Genomic DNA, 24,567 nt, shown 5'->3' with positions numbered 1-24,567 from the left:
TGGCGCGGCATGCACACGTGTGCCCAGGTCTGCACAGGCAGGCCTGCAGGGTTGGATCTGGGTGGGGGTGCGGATGAGGTTCGCAGCTCTGCGGGGGGGAGGTGAGGTTCCGCCTGAAATCCCATGAGGTTTCAGCCACGTCTGAACCAGAAAACACCCCATTTGGATCCGGCCCCCAGCTGAATGGGGGTGGAGGGGTTGTGCGCTTGCACACACGAGGGAGGTCTGTGAGCGTCCGTGCGTCTGCGTGTGCAGTGCACGACCATGCCCGTGTCGGCACGTGCACAAAGCATCCAGCACTCCAGCAAGGAGAACGTGGGCCCGCCCCTCTGCCCAGCCCCACACGGCGGCGCTCTGAGATGGGTAACGCACTGGAGCCCTTAAAGCCAAGATGTCCCACCGGTTACGTTAATGCCAGATGGGGGTGGCACCCGCCCCGCCCCGCACCATGCCACCCGGAGTGCCCCCAAGGCTGCTGGCGAGGGCTGCACAGAGACAACATACAAAAATATAGAAAAAATCTGCTCTCATGCTGCCCCCACTTGGATCAGGCCCCCTCGCCTCCCCACGCCGCCTCTGGGGGAAGTTGCAGCAGAAACGGCGATTCCTGTCCGACTCCGGCCGGCCCGACAAACCTGCTCTGCCCTGGCCCGGCTCCCGATACAAAACCCAGGACCAGAAAAGCAAAGGGCTGGTTTGTGCCGACGGCTGGAACAGCAGCATCCCAAGAGGCGTGCAGAACAACCCAGCACAGTCCACGCCGGGGCCGGGGCGCAGGGTTTCATCATCACTGGGAACACACACGTGTTGCTTTCACAGCACTAGCCATGCCACCCGGACAGCAAAAGGCTCCGCAGGGGTTCGGAGGCAGGGTGCAGAACGTGCTCAGAACCGTCCCAGCGGGCGTCAGGTTCAGCCGGCTCTGCATCCGGTGGGGGAGGGTTGTTAGCCCCAAAACAGTCTCATGCAAAAAAACAGACGAGGGGAGAGAGAGAGAGAGAGAGAGAGAGAGAGACGCAGCAAGCAAATCCACCTGGCCGCCAGGCCGGGGGCCTCGGGCGTCAGAGATCTCCGCCAGTGGGGGTGCTGGGTTTTCCTTCCACCATCCTCCCCTGCCCAGCTAAGGCTCACGCCATCCCCAGACAGGACTCGCCCTCCAGGAGAACAGGTGGTTCTGGGAATGGGGCCCAAGGGGGGTGTCACAGAGTGGGACAGAGATGGCAGGTGAAGCATGCCACAGACCAAGACCAGTTCACTGCTCTTCAGCCTCCTCCTCCTCCTCCTCCTCCTCCTCATCCAGCGACACCACCCCCGAGGAGGCCACGTCGGAGACTTTCCGCCGGACCTCGCAGCTGTCCTCGGGCAGCTTGCACGCCGTGTGGTAGTCCTTGCTGGCCAGGCTGTCGTCCTCCGTGGGCGAGAGGCAGGACTCCGTGTAGGACATGGAGTACATGGAGTCCTGGCACTCCAGCTGGCCCAGGCTCCGGAAGGCACTTTCTCCAGTCTGAGGGGGCAGCTTGGAGAGGAGCAACTCGCCCTCGCCGGCCATGGAGCCCAGCAGCTTGGCGGCCAGGTCGCCGGGCGAGCCCAGCTCCTTGAGCAGCAGGCTGTCCTCCAGGCTGCACAAGCTGGAGCACAAGGTCTCCGGGGAGATGGTCTGGGAGGAGTCGCTCTCGGGCTCGCAGGAGCCCTGCCGGCTGCCCAGCTGACCCAGGCGGCTGTGGAGGAGATCCTTCAGGAAGGAGCCGGGCGGCGGCTGGCCGGCAGCATCTGCAACACACAACGGGAGAGCCGGCTTCAGGCCCATGGCTTCCAGCTCCCGGCCTGGCCTCCCTCTCTCCCCAGAGCCCCACGGGCACGGGGGGGGCAGTCTCCTGGCAGCCGGCTAGGCAGGGCCAGACCTCCGGCATGCGCCCACAGGGGTAGAATCCCTGCTGCTGGCCTGAAGTGGGTCTTTCTCCGGGGGGTGGGGAGGAGGGGGAGAGCTGTTGGCAGCTTCCCGGCACCTTGGTGGCTTCCCTTGGCCCTTTTTCTCCTTCTCCCCACATGGCCCCCAAGGAGGGATGCTTCTGTCCCTGGCCCTCCAGTCACCGCTCCTACAACCTTTAGAGATGCCCTGCCCTGCTCCACCCCACGGCCTGTCTCACCTCACCCGCTTCCTGCGGCCCCAAGACAAACAGCTGAGAGGCGGGGCCAGCTGCAGTCCAGGGCTGGGGGAGGGAGGGGGCTGTTGCCAGGACAGGAGCAGCTCATCCCCCCCCCCCTCCCAGGACACTGCCTGGGGCTGCTGGCAGCTGTGTGCACCCAGCCATGCGGCTGTCCCCCTGGGCACACGAAGGGTGGAGGGCCAGGAAGCGACAGCCGGGCTGAGCCACGCCAGGGCCTTGGGCGAGCCCGCAATGGGCTGGAATAACGTTGTGCCCCGCCCCCGGGAAAGCGGGGAATGGAGGAAATGCGACAGAAACAAACACATCCCGGATCCCTGAGCGTGGGCTGGAGGCAGGGCTGGGCCCGAGCACCCTAGGCCAGGCCTTTCCGCCCCAAGCGATGCCATGCCCCCCCGACTGCCCTTCTCTTGTCCCTGTGGCCTCTGTCCGGCTCCCTCCCAGGTCCCCCCACCCCTCCGGATTGTCCCTGCACCCCACTCTGGGCAGCTCGCTGGCCCCTTGAGGGCAGGCCTTGCCCGGAAGCAAGGGGGCAGGTCGCAGCAGTGGGTCCGATGCGTGTCCAGGGGGCTGTTGCCAGGTCACCCCCGCAGCAGCTCTTTCAGGCTGGGGCGCAGCCAGCGGCAGGGAAGGAAGCGAAGCTGCAATGTTCATTTCCACCCACGCAGCTGGGACTAGGACGAGCTCTGGGCCTGCAGCCCAGGACGGGCAAAGAGCCCATCAGGGAAGGGGGCCTGTGGGCTGTGGGATCTCTGAGCTGAATGGTCGGTCGTCTATACAAACCCACCCTCCACGGCCCACACAGCCCCCACAGTCGCTCCCAGCAGCTGATGGAAGTCACACCGGGGGTTGCGTGTACAGGCTGCCTGCCTGTATCAGAACATAAGAACAGCCATATTGGATCAGACCAAAGGTCCATCTAGCCCAGGATCCTGTCTGCTGACAATGGCCAAAGCCAGGTGCCCCAGAGGGAGTGAACAGAACTGGTAATCACCAAGTGCTCCATCCCGTCCTCCATTGCTAGCATCTGGCAATCAGACTAGGGACACGACTCCTGCCCTTCCTAGCTAGTAGCCATTAATGAATCTGTCCTCCATGAATTTATCTCATTCTTTTTTTAACTCTGTTATACAGTCTTGGCCTTCACAATATCCTCTGGCAAGGAGTTCCCCAGGTTAACTGTGTGCTGTGAGAGAACTTCCTTCTATTTCTTTTAAACCTGCTGCCTATTACCTTCATTGGTGGTCCCTAGTTCTTGTGTTACAAGGAATAAATAACACTTCCCTATTCACTGTTTTCACACCAGTCATGATTTTATAGAGCTCAATCATATCCCTCCCTTAGTCGTCTCTTTTCCAAGCTGAAAAGTCCCCGTTTTACTAATCTCTCCTCATATGGAAGCTGTTCCATGCCCCTAATCGTTCTTGTTGCCTTTTTCTGAACCTTTTCCAATGCCAGTGTACTTTTTTGAGAAGGGGTGACCACATCTGCATGCAGTATTTAAGATGTGGGCGTACCATGGATTTATACAGAGGCAATAAGACATTCTCTGTCTTATTCGCTATTCCTTTTCTTCACGATTCCCAACATTCTGTTTGCTGTTGTGACTGCCGCTGCGCACTGAGTGGATGTTTTCAGAGACGTAGCCACAAGGACCCTGAGATTGCTCTCGCGAGTGGTAACAGCCAACTGAGACCCATCATGTTACATGGGAAGTTGGAATTATGATTTCCAATGTGCATTACTTGGCATTGATCATCACTGAATTTCATCTGCCAGTCACCACGCTCAGAGCGATCCCTTTGTAACTCTTTGCTGTCGGCTTCGCACTTAACGATCTTGAATAGTTTTGTACCATCTGCAAACGTGGCCACCTCACTGTTGGCCCATTTATCCAGCTCATGTGTGAATATATTAACCCGGTACGGACCGCTGGGGGACACCAGTAGTTTGCAGGCAGCAGCTCAGGCCTGGCCCGTTGGGGGCTCCACATCAGGACTGAATAGCATCCGCAAAGCTTCAGGGAGGAGCAAGCCCAAGGCTCTGGGGGTTGGGGCTGAGAGGCAGAGCCGCACATAGAGTGGTCCCTTTCTGTGCTGTACCTCACATCCGCTAGCGCTCTCGGGGCCCACGCCCAAGCCATGCTCCCCCCTCCCTGCCCCGCCCTCCCTGCTCCTGAAAATCCAAGCAAGGACTTTGTAAAACACCTTCCCAACGGTCTGATCCTGACACGGGACATTTGCACGGAGTCTGGACCCGAGGGCTGCAGCAGGAGTCCGTGGTCACGCCTCCCCCAAAGCCGCCTTCTGCCAAGGCTCAGAGCCCCTGGGCAAACGGACTCCCCGCCGAGGTCCCTCCCAGGGACGCTGCACATTAGAATTCCCAGGTCGGGGGGCATGTTACGGAGCGGGGGGGTGGCGCCGCAGGATCAGTGCCCACAGTGCCCCCTGCCACACCCACAACGCAATCAGGGCAGGGCTCCTATACGCCAGCTCTTCCACTTTCCCTCTAATTACAGAAGAGCAATTAGGCCCTTCACGGGATGGAGTGTGGGCAGATTTTTGCTGACTGCCTTTGATATGCAAATTGCCCGAGATTAGTGGGCATCTAATTACTGTGAGAAACCACCTCTGTTTGCACAGAAGGACATGGCTTGCACGCCTGGAGAGGACACGTGCACCGGCCTCTCCTGGTTCCTCGTTTGCCAGGGCGGAAGGAGCTGGTGTAGGGGTCACTGGCACGCCCTGCACTGCCCACTGAGACTTGTGCCAGCGCTGGCCCCATGGGCTCACAAAAGGCTGCTCAGGAAACAAAGTCGCAGGGGGAGCGGTGAGGCGCCGTGTGGGTAGATACTGGCAGTGGGGCAGAAGGCAAAGAGGAGTCAGTAGCCAACTTGCAGCATGGCCCAAGGTTTGCAGGGGGCCAGTGGCCCATGGATCAGTCCCAGCGCCAGGCTGGAAGGAATGAGCTGGAAAAGGGGGAAGCAGCGAGGCAGCTAAATGGAGACAAAGCTGCAGAAGGCAGAAGGGAACGTCCCCAGGCCCTGGCGGAGCCCGGCAGCACCCCGGCAGCGGGCACGGAACGCTAACTCTTTGGAAGGGGAACCGCTCGGCACCTCCCAGGGGAGGGGCACGGCCTCACCTGTCCGGCTCAGTGAGCCGCCTGCCTCATACACCGCAGCCGTCCATAGGGCAAGCAAAGTATGGGGCTAGACGGGGCTCCTTTTGCACTCAGCCCCACGGCTGGGCTCCCTGCCCCATGGCCACCAGGCTTTTCTCCTTGCTCCCATGTGCCAAGTACCCAGTCAGCCCAGCTCTCCCTGCTTTACCCAGCCCCCTCTCACAAACACCCGGCCCCCGAGCGCCCCGAGGGAGACTAGCATGGGAATGACCCACGGCGCGCTCCGAGCTGCCCCCTCTGCTCTCCTCTGGCCTGGGCTGTGTGTAGGAAGGGTGTTGGGGGCTGAGGGATGGCCCAGGTGCTGAGGTCTAGCCCAGACTCAGCCTTGGGCACGTGGCGCCAGCTCCCTGCCTCCATTTTCCCATCTCTGCAGACGGGGCATCTGCAGAGGCTGGCCCCCAGCTGCCTGGCATGAACCACACAGATCTCCTCAGTCCAGCTCAGACCCTGTCACCCCTGGAGGGCCTGGGAGCGGACCCTGTTCCTGCACAGGACACCGGTGGGGAAGCCCTGCTCCATTGCCTGGCATGGGTGGGGCTTCCTGCTCCCCCAGGTCAGCAGGTGGGGACCGCCCCCCCGGGTGTGGACAAGACCTCCTGCTCACTCACCAGCTGGCTGGGTGCTGTTGGCGCTGGTCCCAAAGTCCTCCTCGTAGGATTCGTCGTTGGAGTCTTCCCCGTCCACCGAGGACCAGGCCTTCAGCTTGGCTTCGGCGATGGCAAACTGCTCGGCGACCCCTGGGGAGGCAGGGAGGAGACACTGAGCTCTGGGGAGGGGCCCAGTGGGGAGACGCGGCCCCTCACAGGGGCAGGTAACACTGGGCGTCCTGGCCCATGTTCAGGATGGGTCTCTGGGGGTGGGAGAACCAAGGCTGGGCACCACAGGCCATGGCCACCTAGCACAGCAGGGGCTGGACGCCCAGTCATGGGCTCCTCTGTCCAGAGCAGGCGTGCCGGGAGCCCCGGTACCTGCACAGCCTGGAGCGGGGGGACCCCCGCCACTGGCCCCGCTGAACCCTGTGCAGGCGCTGCTCCCACAGGCCACGACGCCGGACCCTCGTGTGTCACGCGGGGCCCAGGCCGGAGCTAAGGGGAGGCACCTGGCAGGCCCGGGGCACTGCACCCACGCTCCCCGCTGCCCCCCCGCAAGGCAGGCTAGGGAGCCGTTGGCCTGATGGAACCGGGGTCTGGGAGCAGGATGGAGCAGCCCCCTGCTCTCGTTGGGAGCCTGACACTGCAGCCCCCATATCGGGGGCTGGGCCCAGGACCAATGGGAGCTGAAGGAGCATGGCCCTGCACCATGACTGGTCTGGTGGAATCAGTGGGGCAGAGAGGGCTCAGCACCATGCACGATCACGGGGAGTTAGGGGGCTTGCACATGCAGGACCGGGCCCTCTGCAGGCAGCGGGGGGCTCAGCACCATGCAGGATTGGGCCCATGAGCGCCACAGGGGGCGGGGCTGGGGCTCAGCACGGGATGGGGCCCATCAGCATCCGTGGGTGCTCAGCTGCATGCAGGATCGGGCCCACTCTTGCTCATTTCGCTCGTCAGCGAACAACAAACCCTGTTGTTAAGAGCCGCTCGTCTGGGTAATTCAGGGCTGCAGCTGCCTCCGTGCGTCACCTTCCCCCAGATGCCAGGGAGGGGGCAGCGCCAACTCCAGCTCTCCCGGGAACCAGCCTTAACGCTCCTGCTCCTGCCAAGCTCCAGGCTCCGCCGCCACCCACTGAACGCAGCCGAAGGGCTGGGCGGCCGAGCGGGCCTCTTGCAAAGCCTGCTCCCCTGCCAGGAGAAAGGCCTAGGTGCAGGGTGGCCGGGGCAGGACAGGCTGTGGGGGCAGGGTGGCAGGTCGGACCCGGGCTCTGGGGCCGGGTAGCGGGTCGGACCCGGGCTCTGGGGCCGGGTGGCGGGTCGGACCCGGGCTCTGGGGCCGGGTGGCGGGTCGGACCTGGGCTCTGGGGCCGGGTGGCGGGTCGGACCCGGGCTCTGGGGCCGGGTGGCGGGTCGGACCCGGGCTCTGGGGCCGGGTGGCGGGTCGGACCCGGGCTCTGGGGCCGGGTAGCGGGTCGGACCCGGGCTCTGGGGCCGGGTGGCGGGTCGGACCCGGGCTCTGGGGCCGGGTGGCGGGTCGGACCCGGGCTCTGGGGCCGGGTGGCGGGTCGGACCCGGGCTCTGGGGCCGGGTGGCGGGTCGGACCCGGGCTCTGGGGCCGGGTGGCGGGTCGGACCCGGGCTCTGGGGCTGGGTGGCGGGTCGGACCCGGGCTCTGGGGCCGGGTGGCGGGTCGGACCCGGGCTCTGGGGCCGGGTGGCGGGTCGGACCCGGGCTCTGGGGCCGGGTGGCGGTTCGGACCCGGGCTCTGGGGCCGGGTGGCGGGTCGGACCCGGGCTCTGGGGCCGGGTGGTGGGTCGGACCCGGGCTCTGGGGCCGGGTGGCAGGTCAGACCCGGGATCTGGGGCCGGGTCGGACCCGGGATCTGGGGCCGGGTGGCGGGTCGGACCCAGGCTCTGGGGTCGGGTGGCGGGTCGGACCCGGGCTCTGGGGCCGGGCGGCGGGTCGGACCCAGGCTCTGGGGCCGGGTGGCGGGTCAGACCTGGGATCTGGGGCCGGGTGGCGGGTCGGACCCAGGCTCTGGGGCCGGGTGGCGGGTCAGACCCGGGATCTGGGGCCGGGTCGGACCCGGGCTCTGGGGCCGGGTGGCGGGTCAGACCCTGGATCTGGGGCCGGGTCGGACCCGGGCTCTGGGGCTGGGTGGAGAGGCTCAGAGAATGAAGTGCCATAGACGCAGGACTCTGCACCCATGTGCTGCCATCCAGGGGAACCATCCACAGAGAGGTTCCCCTCCCTGCGAAGAGATAGGCACTGGCTTCTCCCGCTGCCGGGGACAGGCCTGCCAGACAATGAGCTGATCGGATCTGGCACCTTGCATGTCCTTGCGCCCCCGCCCCTCTGTCTCCCAGTGAATTCTGCAGCCCGGGGGGCTGGCTGGCTGCCTTGGGACAGCCACATGACAGGACTCCGCTGAGCAGGTCCTTGCCTGACCCAGGCAGTGGTCAGGATGGGGCCGCGAGGCTGGGCTGCTTGGCGGGCAGCTGGGTGGCACGGGGAGCTCAGCCCCTGCCCACCTGGGGCGGGGCAGCTTAATGGCTCCCTCTCTGGCTCCGCTCCCTGCTTCCCACTCGCTCAGCGACTCAGCTCCCAGCCTGGTGCTGCAGGGACCTCCAAGGACAGAGCTCAGAAGAGCCCCCCAGGTGGTGAAGAGCGAGAACCAGGCCCAGCCGGGCAGGACACAGGCCCTGCCTTGGGCCGATCCCCTCTGGGCTGCAGCAAAACCAACCCGCCTGCAAACAGCGCTGGGCAAAGAGCTCGCGAGCCAAGCCCCGGAGGGTTCCGGGGGTCAGTGCAGACTCTGGGCTATTGTCTGCGCCCTCTACAGGTCCTGGCGGGGGGCCTGGGCTCCATGTTGCCCTGCATGGCCTGGCTGCTGGCCCATTGAGGGCCCCCCCGTTGCCTGAGGAAACCCCCAGTGCAGGCCAGGAACCAGGGGGGATGGGCCCACGGGGATCGCGGCCAGCGGGCCGTGCATGAGGCGGATCCGGCGGGAAGGGCATGGCTCTCACTACTGCAGCGGGGGAGCAAGCCGTGCTCAGCTGGGGGCCGGGGGGCGCTGTTCAGGGCTCCCCCCAACTGCCTCCAGGCTCTGCAGGGGGAGGGGACCACGGGGGGGGGGGTGTTTCCCAGCTGGTAACACCCCCGTAAGGGGCAGTTCTTCCCATTCCCACAGCATGGAGGGGATGTGACCCCCCCCCTCGCTGCCTGATCTAAGGTGGGGGTTAGTCCTGCTTTCACCTTCCCCCCATTTCTCTGGCTCCAGGCGTCTCAGCTGGGGAGCTCGGTGGGCAGGGCCTCATTTCTGCGAGGTGCCTGGCAGCCTCCATGCCCCCCCCCCCCCGCATCACTCTCCGACGTGAGCCCCTTGGCATCCTGGTGCCCAAGCCCCTCGCGCCGCTCTCACCTGCTGCGAACCTGGCCTCCTGCTCCCCTTCGCTCAGGTCCGAGTAGGAGTTGAAGGCGCTCTCCAGGGCCACCGGGGAGTCCACGGGCTTGCACCAGCCTTTCCACTCGATGAGGTGAGCCACCCTGCCCTGCGCCATGGCCGTGGGCTTGGTGACATGGTCCTTCACCACCTGCGAGATACCTGCACACAGCGGGCAGCATCAGGGACTGCAGCAGGCAGGGCGCCAGGAGGGGGCAGCTATGGAAACCCAGCACCCAATGGGACCCCCCATGTCACCCCCCGTGGAACCCCCACCCCCTTATGGCACCTGCCAGGAGACCCTCTGTCCCCAACAGCGCATCCCACACATGGGACACAAACCCCAGTGAGACATCCCCACCCCCACTCCGAATCCCAAGACACGCCCCTCCCCTAGTAGCATACCCCACTCCTCCCCGAGGGACCCCCCGAGGCCCCTGGTATTACCGTGCAGGGAGGACCGGGCGAGGGCAGCGATCTCCTGGATGGTGAGCGCTCGCCGGGACTTGGGTAACATTTCGACAGTGTCTTCAACATTTACCTTCAGCACAGAGGAGAAAGAGGTAAATTCCCGCCCCAACTCTCGGGGCACCTGCTGGTTGCTACCCCTTGAGAGAGAGGGAGAGAGAGGGAGAGAGCCATCGATCAACACTCCCAGACCCGATGGTCACCCTTCCCTGCAGAGGAACTGGAGTCCAGCTGTCTTGCAGGTTCTACCCTGAGGCCAGGTTGGGGGCCCTGCCCTCTCTGTCTCCTGCCCCACGGCACATTATCAGGGAGAGTTTAAAAGCACTCGAGGGACAATGCCACAGGGGGGCTTGGCGGGAAAGACCCACCCTGCACTTCCAAAATGTGTGGTACAGCCTGAAAGCTCACAGGAGACATTTGCACAGATTGGCTTGGACAGTCCTGCCCATGCAAGCGAGAGCTCACTCAGACCACCCTGATAGGTGCGCCCGTATTTGCAGTGGTAATGGAGGCCAGACAGATGGACAGCCAGGCATCAGTGGCCTGAGACTCATTGACTTTCTATGGGAATTAGGCCCCTGAATGTGATTTTGCCCTTTAAAATCCACACTATATACGGAGGTGAAGCTGGTCGTGGTGCATATAGTTTGTCTGACAGTTATCATTCTAGGGCCCTGTTTTCAGCTGATTATAACTTACCAAACTATAATTGCTTGGCTTGACGCGATCCTGGGCAGGGGACTACCTCAGGCAGAATATATTTATATATTTTAAAGTTTCAGCAAAAACGGGTCAGCTGTTTCCTAGAGCAAGGTTCGGAGTAAATATTTTGTTTTGTATTTGCCACAAAAATTCTTACCGCCGTTTTCTTTGGAAGTTCTAATACACACACACACACACACACACACACACACACACACACACACACACACACACTTTGGAGCAGGGACTTAACATTTGGCACACACACACACACACACACACACACACACACACACACACACTTTGGAGCAGGGACTTAAAATTTGGCAGTGATCACACTAATGTCAGAGAGGGGCTTTTCCTCTTCCCAGGCAAATCCACCCAAATTTCACCACATTATGCATCCCTGAAAAAAATCTGTTTGTACATGTTCAGTCCAGATTTGTTAAGAGTTGGCAACTAAATTCTCTGAAGAGTCTGGCTGCTCTGAGCTTGCTCCATCACCTCCCAGCTTCTACATATGACCAGACCACGTTCCATCTCCACACAGCAACCGAGCATGCTCCAGCCAGGGGCTGCAGGACCTGGGCAAGTCTTTCCCTGCAATTGCTTCTCCTGTCTGCTGGGGACTGCTGTAGTGCCAGGCCCCAGAACTGAGAGCCTGGAGACAGTTGGTCCTGTGCTCTCAGGGCTCCCCTGGCTGGCAGAGTGGAGATGGGGAAAGCCCAGCCATACTGGACTACAGTGGGCTGAGAAACAGATGGGGATGATGGAGGAGACTGCAGGAGCTGGAGGGTTAGATTGGAGCAGAGGGGAAAGGGAGAGGCTGGGGGCATGGGTCAGAAAGGCTTATTAGCACCGGAGAACACTTCTCTGCAGCCTCTGGAATGGAACCTGGAATCCTGAGCTGGTGCCAGAAAATAGCTATGAAACATGTTTCACCCCCCTTAGAGGTATGTCTACACTGCCACCCTAGTTCGAACTAGGGTGGCTAATGTAGGCATTCGAAGTTGCAAATGAAGCCCAGGATTTAAATATCCGACTTCATTTGCATCTTGCCGGACGCCGCCATTTTTAAATCCCCCTTAGTGCGGACTCCGTGCCCGCAGCTACACGCGGCACGGAGTAAGTAGTTCGAATTAGGCTCTCTAATTCAAACTACCGGTACACCTTGTTCCATGAGGAGTAACGGTAGTTCGAATTAGAACTAATTCGAACTACCTACTCCGTGCCGTGTGTAGCCGTGGGCACGGAGTCCGCACTAAGGGGGATTTAAAAATGGCGGTGCCCGGCAAGATGCAAATGAAGCCAGATATTTAAATCCTGGGCTTCATTTGCAACTTCATTTGCAACTTCGAATGCCTACATTAGCCACCCTAGTTCAAACTAGAGTGGCAGTGTAGACATACCCTAATAGACAGGGAATAACAGCCTACTACTGCTATCAGTCAGGCTGTGTCTACACTGGCATGAATTTCTGGAACTGCTTAAAATGGAATACTATTCCGTTTTCAGTTTTTCCGGAAAAGGAGCATCTACATTGGCAGGCTGCTTTTCCGGAAAAGCCCTTTTTCCGGAAAAGCGTCTGTGGCCAATGTAGATGCGCTTTTCCGGAAAAGAGCCCCGATCGCCATTTTCGCGATCGGGGCTTTTTTCTGGAAAAGACTACTGGGATGTCTACACTGGCCCTTTTCCGGAACAGTGTTCCGGAATAAGGACTTATGCCCGAGTGGGAGCAGAATGGTTTTTCCGGAATAGCGGCTGATTTTGTACAGTAGAGCATCGTTGCTTTTCCGGAAATTCAAGGGCCAGTGTAGACAGCTCGCAGCTTATTCCAGAAAAGTGGCTGATTTTCCGGAATAAGTGTCCCAGTGTAGACACAGCCTTACTGTGTATGCCTAAGTCATCATCGTCTGTGCTGTGGAGCTAAGGGTCTGAACCCTGCTGATGTGGCCAGTTGGGGTCAGTAGGTTCCCACATGATGGAATTTCTGTTTTTCCAGATTTGGTGGTGGGCTTTTGTTTGGCTTTTATGTTAGGAAATCACAAATGTTCAAAGAAGGAGGTTGCCAAGGCAAGCCCTCTGAAGCTAGGGATGCCAGACTTAAGGTACCTGTGCTGTTCAACCCCTCTTGTGCGTGTGCATTATTCATAGACTGACAGAGAAGGCGGCCAGAACCGGCCATTGTAACAATCCAGTCTGGCACCCCCTGCAACACACACCACAAGACAGCCCTGAATTGATTCCTGTTTGAATTAGCGTGTGGCTCTGCAAAAAGACCTGTTTAAAATTTGCCAGCAAGACAGGCCCCCATGTCCCGGGGGAATTTGTATCAGGGGTCAATTACCCTCGCTGTTAAAAATGGATGCCTCACTTCCAGTCGGAAATGGCCTCCCGTCCGCCTCCAGCCGTTGGCTCTTCTTATAGATCCATAGGCTGCACGGCCCGAAGAGCCCTTTGCGATCGCCCACGCTGAGCTCCTGTATAACACAGGCCAGACGACGTCCCCCAAATAAGCCCTGGAGCAGAGCTTTTAGCAAGACCTCCAGTTAACCATCGTCAGCGATGGAAAACTCACCATGAGCCTGGGTCCCTTGTTTCAATGGTTAATCCTAGACTCCTAGGGTTGGAAGAGATCTCAGGAGACCATCACCAGCCCCCTGCCCAAAGCGGGACCAGCCTCAACTCAATCATCCCAGCCAGCACTTTAAAACCTCTAGGGCTGAAAATTCCACCCGCTCCCTAGGGAACTCATTCCAATACTTCACCACCTGCCTAGTGAAACAGTTTTTCCAAATATCCCAGCTAGACCTCCCCCACTGTAACTTGAGACCATTGCTCCTTGTTCTGCCATCTGTCACCACTGAGAACAGTCTCTCTCCATCCTCTTTGGAACCTCCCTTCAGGAAGTTGAAGGCTGCTCTCAAATCCCCCCTCACTCTTCGCTTCTGCAGACTAAACAGACCCAAATCCCTCAGTCTCTCCACGTAGGTCATGTGCTCCAGCCCCCTCAACATTTTGGGTGCCCTGTGCTGGACCCTCTCCAATGTGTCTACATCCTTTCTGTAGCTGGGGGCCCAGAACTGGACACAATACTCCAGATGTGGCCTCCCCAGTGCCAAATAAAGGGGGATTACTCTCACTATTAACAAATTATTTATTCTCACTATTAACAAATTGCGGCTTATTTCCAGTCTGAATTTGTCTAGCTGCATCTTCCAGCCACTGGACCATGTGGTACCTTGCTCTGCTAGTTTGAAAAGCCCATTATTAATCGTTGTTCCCCATGTAGATATGTACAGACTGTAACCACATCACCCTTCACCGTCTCTTCGGGGCTATCACGAGCAGGCAGGTTTTGGAAACCTTTCCTCTTTCTCACAACTTTTCTCGGAACCTACCCCACGGTAGCAGCAACTTGAGTGGTGGACAACAGACCTAGACACAGGATCGTGTAGCAGACACAGGGGCCTCTCTTGCTGGCAAATTTTAAACAGGACTTTTTGCAGAGCCACACACTAACTATCATTAATCTGATACTCTCTTTTCCATGTTGACGGCCATTCTTTATGTTATCCTATCAGTCTTCGAATCATCGAACACTAGAACTGGAAGGGCCCTCGAGAGATTATCGAGTCCAGTTCCCTGCCCTCATGGCAGGACCAAGCACGGTCTAGATCATCCCTGACAGGTGTCTGTTTAACCTGCTCTTAAATATCTCCAGAGACGGAGATTCTACAACCCCCCTAGGCAATTTATTCCAGTGTTTAACCACCCTAACAGGCAAGATATTTTGCCTGATGTCCAACCTAAGCTTCCCTTACTGCAATTTAAGCCCGTTGCTTCTTATCCTGTCCTCAGAGGCCAACGAAAACAATTTTTCTCCCTCCTCCTTATAACACCCTTTTAGATACTTGCAAACCGCTATCCTGTCCCCTCTCAGTCTTCTCTTTTCTAAACTAAACAAGCCCAGTTCGTTCAGTCTTCCCTCACAGGTCATGTTTTCTAGACCTTTAATCATTTGTGTTGCTTTTCTCTGGCCCTTCTCCAATTTCTCCACATCTTTCCTGAAATGTGATGCCCAGAACTGGAGACAATACTCCAATTGAGGCCTAATCAGTGCAGAGTACAGCGGAAGAATGACTCGATTCACAGAGTTCTGCATTAGCCACGTCATTGTTTTGTCAAGTCTTCAATTACATGCTTGCCTGCTATTTTTTCCCACTGGATCCCTTCCTCCCTCAGGGCACAGGATGGACCTGCAGTGGGATGAATCTTGGGGGAAGAATGAAGGAGGCTGTTGTCTATAAGGATGGCGAGTTTGCCTGTTGCAGAAGCTGGCAAGTGACAGAGGGAACCAGAGGATGACCCTGCAGGTGAATGTTACCGTGGAGAAGTGGGTTCTATTCCTGCGTGTGTCACACTGCTCCTGTGTCATTCCGGGCAAATCCCATAATCCAGCCTTTCCACTAACTGCAGGAGCTGCTTTTTCATGACTTGAGATGTTGGGGTTTTATCTGCAGAAATGCAGAGTTCTCACAACTGTCACTGAAATCCATCAGCACTCAGCTTTCAATGTAGCAAGTGATACGCGAATGCTAAGTACTCAATCAGGGCCCAGATGGCTCGAGTTGGCCATCCACATGTGGGGTCTGTTGGCCTTAAACGCTGCGCCTCTGCTCCCCGTCTGTAAAATGGGGATTGCAGTATCCCCAATGCAAGGATGTGGTTAAGATCAATTCAATAAGGTTTGTGAAGCATTTGGACAATATAATGGAAGCACCTAGGAAACACCCATGAAACCCCTGCCAAATTTCTGGCCAGGAAAAAAGCCTCATGGACCATGAAACAGCATACCTTATACTATACAGATGTCACAGGGGAGACCAGTTTTTCTCAAATTGGGGGTCCTGACCCAAAGCAGAGTTGCAGGGGGGTTACAAGGTTATTTTAAGGGGGGCCAATCATGGTATTGCCACCCTTACTTCTGTGCTGCCTTCAGAGCTGGGCAGCCAGATAGCAGCAGCTGTTGGCCAAGTAGCCAGTAATGAAGGCAGCACCCCACCAGCAGCAATGCAGAAGAACAGGTGGCAATATACCTATCTTGTAGAACTGGAAGGGGGTCATTAAGTCCAGCCCTCTGCCTTCCTGACAGGACCAAGTACCATCCCTGACAGAATTACCCCAGCTCCCTAAATCATCCCCTGAAGGATTGAACTCACAACCCTGGGTTTAGCAGGCCAATGCTCAAACCACTGAGCTATCCCTCCCCCTGCAATACCATACCATACCATACCATACCATAGCATCCTTTCTTCTGTGCTGCTGCTGGCAGCGGCTCTACCTTCAGAGCTGGGCTCCCTGCCAACAGCCACTGCTCTGCAGCTGCCCAGCACTGAAGGCGGCACCGCCACCAGCAGCAGTGCAAAAGGAAAGGTAGCGGAACTGCAACCCCCCCGCCCACCCTCAACTACTTTTTTGAGTCAGGCCCCCTACAGTTACCATGACATTTCAGATTTCAACTGCTGAAATCATGACATTGACTGATTTGTATGATTGTGGAATTGACCAAAATGGACCATGCATTTGGTAGGGCCCTTCCCATGAGGAAATGCGTAGTTTTGTATTCAGTGCAAGGTTTGGACAGTAGGTGATAAACAAGGCCCAGGGTCAAACAGTGAATGAGGGGATAAAAATAAATATTTAGTGAAACGGGGTCCTTTTGGGAAAAATGTACATAATCGTGTAATTAAAGAGAGTTTCATAACGCGTAGACACATGGGGGCCGAATTAAGTTTGCACTGGCTTTTTGCAACCTTACTATTCTTTTAACATCATTGGCTGTAGTATAGAGAGTGTGTGTGTGGGTGAGCACGCAGGAAGACACCGCAAAGATGCGTGTGAAATTCTGTTGTAGCATCTTCATGAATGATATGCAAGAATGGGGAAAGCGTGTGTAGATTCAGCATGTAAATGACACTCCTCCGGGAGGTGTTGCAAACATCAGATGACTGTGAAATAGTACGGGAGGGGATGGGCAGGAATCAACACCACCAGATAGTCCATTGGGGGAAATACAAGTGGCGTTAGAGACAAACGCCACCCTTAGTACAGTCAGCACACGGTGATATCACACGCAGGCAATTCTTCCCAGGGTGCTTCCCGAACATCATCCTAGTACCCCCGATGGTGAAAACCCCTTTGTTCGAATCAGGTCAATCCAGACTAGACACAGTACTGGAGCAAGAAAAACATGCCTTGGCAACTGGGGAAGAACTACTAGTCCTTGGCCCCCTCTGAGGTCTGTAATTCCACAATGATGCTAGTCTGTTTATAGCCCTGAGGGCATGGAGATATCTGTATATTTTATCCACACGGACATATTATCCCACTACACACGTGTGTGTGTGTGTGATACACTAAATGTACACATACATTTCTCACACGGTACAGTCTGGCTATGCCTACACTGCAGGCTTCTTGCACAAGAACTGTTTTGCACAAGAGTTCTTGTGCAAAAGGTCTTCCACAAGAGCGCGTCCACACTGCTATGTGCTTTTGTGCAAGAGATGTGCTTTTGCGCAAGAGCGTCCATGGCAGTGTGGATGCTCTCTTGCGCAAGAAAGCTCTCATGGCCTTTTTAGCCATAGGGGTTTCTTGCACAAGAAATTCACGTTGCCTGTCTATACTGCCTTCTTGTGGAAGAACTCTTGCACAAGAGGGCTTATTCCTCGTAGGGAGAGGAATAACTCTGCCGGAAGAAGCCCTGATTTCCGACGCTGTACTGTAAATTTACTTGTGCAAGAATGCGCGTGCAGTGTAGACTCTCTGCAAGTTTCTGCCCAAGAACAGTTGTTCTTCCACAAAAAGCCTGCAGTGTAGACGTAGCCACTGTGTGTATCTGCCAATTTCACAAACATGTCCAGATAGAGTATACAAGTCTCCTACTCTACACACATATCTATATATGTGCTCATAGTATATATATATACACACACACACACACACACTCCCACTACACATCCATAGATAGACACTCATACTGCTTCTCCCCCCACCCCGCACATGCACACCCATGTGCACACACATGCCCAGCTGTGTACACCCCCCCATGTACACATGCACAGACACACCTGCTGCTCCCCCCCCCAGCAGGAAGTCGTGCTGGGTGCTGAAGGAGAACATTGATTGCGTTACACTATTTAACTGAGTACAGCTGGCTGCTCCTGTAACCTCATGGTCAGTGTTTCATCATTCAGGATAAATATTTCCTTGGGCTCCTGCTAAGCCCTGGAGTGGATTTGCCCATGGCAGGATTGCAGGGGCTGGGCTGGACATGGAGTCTGAAAACTCACAGCGTGTTAGGAAAGCTGGGCAGGCCGGGAGTCGCGCTGGATGGAGCCGCAGGTGCTGGGGGAAGTACACGAGAGAGGGAGAAGTGAGTGGAGTTTGTGGCAGCCGGGAGAGCTCAGGACGGGGTGTGGGGGGAACTGAGTATAATGCGCAGCACGTTGTCATAATTTTATCAACACCGCTAAGAAAACAAGTAAATCTGCTGCGTGCGGGAGAGCAATCGCGAGTGACAGGAGGGAAAATAAAAGCAAGATAATGGATAATGGTTCCGAATGTTTCAGTCATTAAAGCACCACAGCCGCCCTGGCAATTAGCCACCCGCCGGGCCCGGGGAAGTGTGCTCCGCAGGGCCCTGCTGAACGCACCTGCCATGCCGCAGGCGCGGGGAGGAGAAGCAACGCCGGCAGCCCTGACACCGGATGGAGCTGGGCCTCCTGCGCCCCACCCTATCACAGGGGCTGCCAACGGCAGCAGCTGCTGGACGTGCTAACCCCCCCCGGGGCCTGTTCATTCCGAGGGGGGAGCCCGAGCAGATAATAGGCAACTCTAGAGTGGCAGGAAATGGAGGCACCCTCTTGGAGCAGAGATGGGGGGAGAACAGCACAGGGGAGCTCCAGGGAGTGAAACCCCTGCGCGGGGACCTGCACCCAGCGAGCAGGAATCTAGGGGCGTGCCTGCCAGGCATCCAAGCCTGGGGCTGCCTTCGTCAGCTCCGGGTCCCCGGGCTGCACTAACGTGGCCCTAGTGCGCTACGCACACCTGCCACGCTGCACAGCCAGGCTCAGGCTCTGATCCGCCCCCCAACAGGGCCCTAGGACCCGGCCCGGAAGGCTCGCTGACCTCAGTCAGACTGGCTCGTGCGTGGACAGAAGTGGGAGGTGGACTCAGCGCTGGGCCTAGCGTGCAGACCCTGTGCGGCACGGGGCCGCTGCAAGCCCTCGTGCAACAGGGGCCGGGCTCGGAAGTGGGACTTGGGGCACGCGCCCCGCAGCAGCCGCCCCGGCTGCCGGTCAGATCCCTACGGGGGCAAAGGGGACTAGCAGGAGGAAGAGGAACAGCAGCAGGTGGAGACACGTTTCCCACAGCCAGGGAGAGCGGGAGCCAGTTCAGCTCCTGTCTGCCGAGTCCTGCCCCGTAGGGCCCCTGGACACAGTCCCAGCACCACCCGGGAGAAGCGCAGCCTCAGCGCCGTCTTACCTGGCACTGCCAGCTGCACCTGCTCCCCAGCAGCCCCAGCGGCTCATAGCCAGTGGCTTCCTAGGAAGCGATTCTGGACTTGTAGCTTGCAACAAGGTGTATTTCCATGGCAACCAGTCACCATGGACTGATTTCTCCCAGGATACAGGCCTGGCTTTGCACTGACGTCAGTGCAGGCGGCAGGCAGAGAGCCCCGGGAGCCGGGGCTGCGGCAGGGTGTGGGGAAGGGGGCAGAGCAGCGGGGCCCCGGGGCCCAGCCTGGCACCCAGGCTGCTGCCTGCACAGAACGGGTTTGGCAAAGCTCGTGGGAGCCTGCACCTGCTCAGGCCAGGCTGGGCGTCAGGGCCAGAGGGAGGGGACAGCTCAGGGCTCACTTCACACTCACCCCACACTCAGGGCTCCTGGCAGCCGGGCACGAGGACAGGGCCTTCATAGCACCTCTGCCAGGCACATTCACCATCACGGCGCCAGCCTCGGGGGACGGGGATGTGAGCCACAGCAACAAGGGAAGAGCCATCACTGGGCCAGCGGGGCATGGAGTCTAGATACCCCGGCCGGGCCAGGGGGGACCCCAGGGAATGGCGATGCCCCGGCCGGGCCAGGGGGGACCCCAGGGAATGGCGATGCCCCGGCCGGGCCGGGGGGGACCCCAGGGAATGGCCATGCCCCGGCCGGGCCGGGGGGGACCCCAGGGAATGGCCATGCCCCGGCCGGGCCAGGGAGGACCCCAGGGAATGGCGATGCCCCGGCCGGGCCAGGGGGGACCCCAGGGAATGGCGATGCCCCGGCCGGGCCAGGGGGAACCCCAGGGAATGGCGATGCCCCGGCCGGGCCAGGGGGGACCCCAGGGAATGGCGATGCCCCGGCCGGGCCAGGGAGGACCCCAGGGAATGGCGATGCCCCGGCCGGGCCAGGGAGGACCCCAGGGAATGGCGATGCCCCGGCCGGGCCAGGGGGGACCCCAGGGAATGGCGATGCCCCGGCCGGGCCAGGGGGGACCCCAGGGAATGGCGATGCCCCGGCCGGGCCAGGGAGGACCCCAGGGAATGGCGATGCCCCGGCCGGGCCAGGGAGGACCCCAGGGAATGGCGATGCCCCGGCCGGGCCAGGGGGGACCCCAGGGAATGGCGATGCCCCGGCCGGGCCAGGGGGAACCCCAGGGAATGGCGATGCCCCGGCCGGGCCAGGGAGGACCCCAGGGAATGGCGATGCCCCGGCCGGGCCAGGGGGAACCCCAGGGAATGGCGATGCCCCGGCCGGGCCAGGGGGGACCCCAGGGAATGGCGATGCCCCGGCCGGGCCAGGGGGAACCCCAGGAAATGGCGATGCCCCGGCCGGGCCAGGGGGGACCCCAGGGAATGGCGATGCCCCGGCCGGGCCAGGGGGGATCCAGGCCAGCAGGTGAAGCTGTCAGGGCACTGACACTGCACAGACGCCCGGGGTGTCTCCTATGCAATCCACGCTGCGTCCCTGGGTGCAGGCAGGCCACATGCTCCCTTGCTGGCTGAGCTCCGGGCAGGGGCTGTCATAGGCCAGGCAGGTTACTGAGATACCCCACTTCACTGCGCTTGGCTCTGCCCCAGGGGTCCACCCCACTGAGCCAAGAGCACCCCACAATCCAGTCCCAGGTTCAGGGCACTGACTTCTGCCGCTCCCTGGGACGGGCAACGCATGGGGGTTCTGGCTACTTGTCTCGCTGCCCCATGGGAGGAGCCCAGTGCACCAGGCACTCCACGCACAGGCGTCCAGGAAACAGGCCCTGCCCTAAAGCGCAGTCGTGGCCAAAACTGCGGCTTACGACCGAGGCTGCATCTCAACATGCACAGGAGGGGCAGGGGTGTGGGGGAAAGACTGAGGGGGCAGAAGATGGAGGCTTGGGTCAGAGGCAGCCATAAGGGAGCCAAAAGGAATGCCAGAGAACTCCAGGGCCACGATCCAACTCCCCAGCGACCTGATCCCTGGGGCTCCCCGTGGTTCCTCCCCTTCCCCCCACGGCAAAAGCCCAAGTCTGCTCAGCACAGGCACCACGCCACCTGCCACGGGTAGGGGCTCTGCTTACCCCAGCGCGAGGGTGGCTGACCGAGTGGCGTGGCTTCTACGCTCAGGCATCTCCAGGTGCCGAGACCTTAGTCTCCTCTGGGCTTCAGATCCTGGGGCACCTCCCGCCAGGGAATAACACACGGCCACCCTGTCCGGATCAGCAGCGCCTTGGGACTGGGACCCCCTTCTCCCCATGCTCTGCACCCTGCGAGCCAGATGGGCAATGTGTGCATGGGGCCAGAGCGGGCTGTGCATTAGGGAAATGAGGGGATGGCGAGGACGGAGGGTGTGCATGTGGGGCCAGGGCACCGGGGGTACCGGAGGTTGTGTTCTCAGTCACTGAGGAATACCAATGCCGAAAGCCGCAGGGAGCTCCTCCACACACAAACCATGTGGCAGGGTGTAACCCAAGACCCCCTCCATGCCAATGGAAGTGGCAGGGGCGGATGTGAGTTTTGCAGGGCCCAGGGCAGCACAATTTCACGGGGCCCCCCCTTTGGAGAAAAAAGGCACCTCCTGTGCCCACTCCTGCAGTAGCCCCACTCTGATCACGTGAGTTGCCCCTGCTCATCCCCTCTTCTAACATCTCCCTCTACACACCTGCTCTGCCTCTCTCCTCTGGTGCTGGTCCCTCCTCTGCAGGTGTCTGCCCTTCTGCTTCACCCCCAGAATCTCCTGGCACCTGCACCTTCTCTTACCCCTGCACCCTCTTGGTGCCTCCCCTTCCCTTACTGGCCCTGCCCCTTTGCTCTCTTTTTCCCTGGTGCCCACCCCCTCACCACCCTCTGCCCCCATTCCTCTCATGCCCCTGTGCCCTCACACGCCTTGCTCCATCTGCACCTTCCTCATGCCCACTCCTCCTTTCAAGCCTCCCCTCCCCCCTTTAGCCCCCAATGCCCTTACCCTCTCCTCTCCCAGCATCACCCTGTCCCCCCTCCCACTGACACCTCCCCTCCTGCCCTTTTCCTCATGGTCTCCACTTGGCCCCATGGCATTTGTCTCTCCTCCGCACAACCCCTTGGTGCCTTCCCCTTTCTTCTCCTGACCTGCCCCCCTCCCCTCAGCACAAGCCTCTTCCTTTGCCATTCACCTTCTGCCTTCCAGTTTGCAGGGCAGCCGCGACCCGGGCCCAGGCTCCAGACCATGTGCCGAACTGAGCGGTGCAACACTGGGCCACGCGGTTTTAAAGTCCCGGGACGTGAATTCATGCCATGCCTGAGCATCTCCCCTCTCAGCTGTTGCAAAGCGTTTCAGCACGCCATGCATGCGCTCCCTCAGCCCCACATGGCCCATACTGGCCGGCACCGGGGAATTAAAGTGTGGGGCTGAGGCGCCCCATCACAATCTCCCTCCTCCTCCAGCAGCTGCCAGCCGGCCCTTCGGCGGACAGCACACCGGGAAATTCCTGGTATCCCGCCAGGCCAGTCCGCCCCTGGCGCTGGCGCGGGGCCTATTGAAGCACGGGGCCCGGGGCAGCCACTCCACTCGCCCTGCCCTATCTCCACTGGCAAGTGTGGTTACAGGCATTTCCCGATTCAGGGTTGCCCATTCTGGTTCACCAAAGACTGTTGTGAGAGGGCCTACTTGAAAGCTGGGCTCCCACCGGTCATTAGTACTGGTGTGACCAGTACGCACAGACACCGCACGAGGAGTTATGTGTACAGCCAACGTGGCCTGGCGTCTGTCTACCTGTGACGGCGTGTCGGGACCCTCCGATCCTGCACCCCGTCTACAGCAAGATGAGACTCTGCTGGCTGGTAGAATAGACAGGGCTTATTGCTTCTGCGAGGTACAGCACAGCCCGGTTCTATGTGGGCATCGAAGTGAGGGGTCAGGGAGCCTCAGACCCCTTGGGGAGTTTGGGGGCCTGTGGACCCCTACCCAGTACTCAGCTTAGTCTCTTCTCTCCACTTCTTCCCAGCCAAGACTAACTCTTCCCCAAACCACCCCCTTCCTTTGTTCAAACTCCTTCCCTCTCAGGTGAGGGCCATGGTCTACACCTCAGGGCAACCCCCCGCTGGGCAGTGCTTACAGAGAGAGGCCAGCAGGGGGCACCCACCGCCCAAGCATAGCGCCCGGCGAGTGGACCGAACCCTCACTACATCACACTATCACAGCCGAGATGACAAGGGATGTTTATTCACCTGTCTCTCTGCTGAGCTGTAAAGGAAACACCGTGCCTAAGTGAGCAGCAAGTGACCAGTCAGGAAAATGGGACCAGGTCAGGCCTTGGCTAAAATACTGACAGGGACTTGGGCCATGAGGGAAAAGGCTTTGGCCAGGTCAGCCTGCTCCTCCAGAAAGCATGTTATAAGTTTATTTCCTGTGTAACCTCTTGGTTCCAGTACCCTTGCTCCCTCGCACTTGAATCTTTGATATTCAGTATCTCCTTGGTTCACTCCGACTGTATCTCCGGTGCCACAGTGCTAAGCACAGAGCTGAATCCCACACACTGGGGTGTGCACTGGCCCCATGGGGACAGCAGACCTGGGATTCCTGGGGGTGGTCAGTGGACAAGGGGCTGTACTCTACAGGGGAACCCTTCAGAGGGCTTCAGGGAGGGAGCTATTCCTATCGTTAGCCTGCAAGACAAAGGAAGGGCTGGCGTTGCCTGGAGGAGGGGATTGAGGGGCTACCAGGCTGGAGGTGACAGGCAGCTGACCCTGCTAAGCACAACCCGCTCTGCCTCACTCTGAGGGGGTTTGTTTTCTCATGCAGCTCCCTCCCCCCCAATGGCAAGCTTGGGTGAGCTCTAAAGCTACATTTCGGCTCTCTCATCAAAGGGGGTGGAGATGCAGGGGCCAAGCATCGTTTTTTCAGGCCCAGTATAAATTTCTAACACGGGCCGCCTCCCATGCACATCCCAAAATTTGCAGCCTGGGCCAGGCCCTGGGAAAGGGCACCCTCCTCCCACACGTGGGAGCCCTGGGGAGGTGGTGAATGCTGCTGAGTTTCCCCACAAGCACCTCTGAAGATCGGGGGGCTGCAAGGGCTCTGACCTACAGGGAGAGATGCAGACTTCAGCCTCCACCATTCTCCCCAGGCCTCTCTGCCTCATGTCCCTGCAGCCTTCACAGGGTGCGCCAGGAGTAGGGATGTAAGCGACTATCAACTAATCAACACACTAGTCGACTAGTTGCTTCCCCCCCACCCCCTTGCTGCCTCTATCAAAAAGAGGCAGCGGGGGGGGGGGAGAGAAAGACGTCCTGGGGGGAGCAGGTTTAAAAGCCAGTTCCCCCCAGCTCCAGCTCCATGGGAGGGGGTGGGGTGCAGCGGCAGCGTTCCACCCTTGAAACGTTCCCACTGGGGCTCTTGTACATTTCAAAGCAAAAGTGCCACCTGGCGCCTGGGGACAGCTGGGTGGCTCTTACTACATTTCAAAGCGGAAGCACCCTTATCAACTAATCGAATAGTCGCTGGAATTTCCA

General features: G+C 59.2%; 1 protein-coding gene across 2 annotated transcripts in view; it reads right to left on the bottom strand.

The window, feature by feature from the left end:
- Positions 1-1,105: 1,105 nt before the first annotated feature.
- Positions 1,106-24,567, bottom strand: part of FAM131A (family with sequence similarity 131 member A) — a 39,994-nt gene continuing 16,532 nt past the window's right edge. Inside the window, exons 1-5 of one of the 2 annotated variants that reach the window (XM_075938084.2) lie at positions 19,100-19,203; positions 9,827-9,920; positions 9,359-9,541; positions 5,954-6,082; positions 1,106-1,770 (exon numbers count right to left, since the gene is read on the bottom strand). In XM_075938084.2, coding sequence (XP_075794199.1) covers positions 1,253-1,770; positions 5,954-6,082; positions 9,359-9,541; positions 9,827-9,896 — 900 coding nt within the window. In that variant the 5' untranslated portion in view covers positions 9,897-9,920; positions 19,100-19,203 and the 3' untranslated portion in view covers positions 1,106-1,252. Of the gene's footprint in view, positions 1,771-5,953; positions 6,083-9,358; positions 9,542-9,826; positions 9,921-19,099; positions 19,204-24,567 lie in introns of those variants that run through there. The other variant, XM_075938080.2, reaches the window with a different exon arrangement.

Source organism: Pelodiscus sinensis, chromosome 10 (assembly GCF_052426305.1).
Source record: "Pelodiscus sinensis isolate ZL-2025 chromosome 10, ASM5242630v1, whole genome shotgun sequence".
In the NCBI taxonomy this organism is placed as follows: Eukaryota; Metazoa; Chordata; order Testudines; family Trionychidae; genus Pelodiscus; species Pelodiscus sinensis.
The sequence above is the reverse complement of the archived record's forward strand: the minus strand, read 5'-3'. Positions and strand labels throughout refer to the sequence as shown.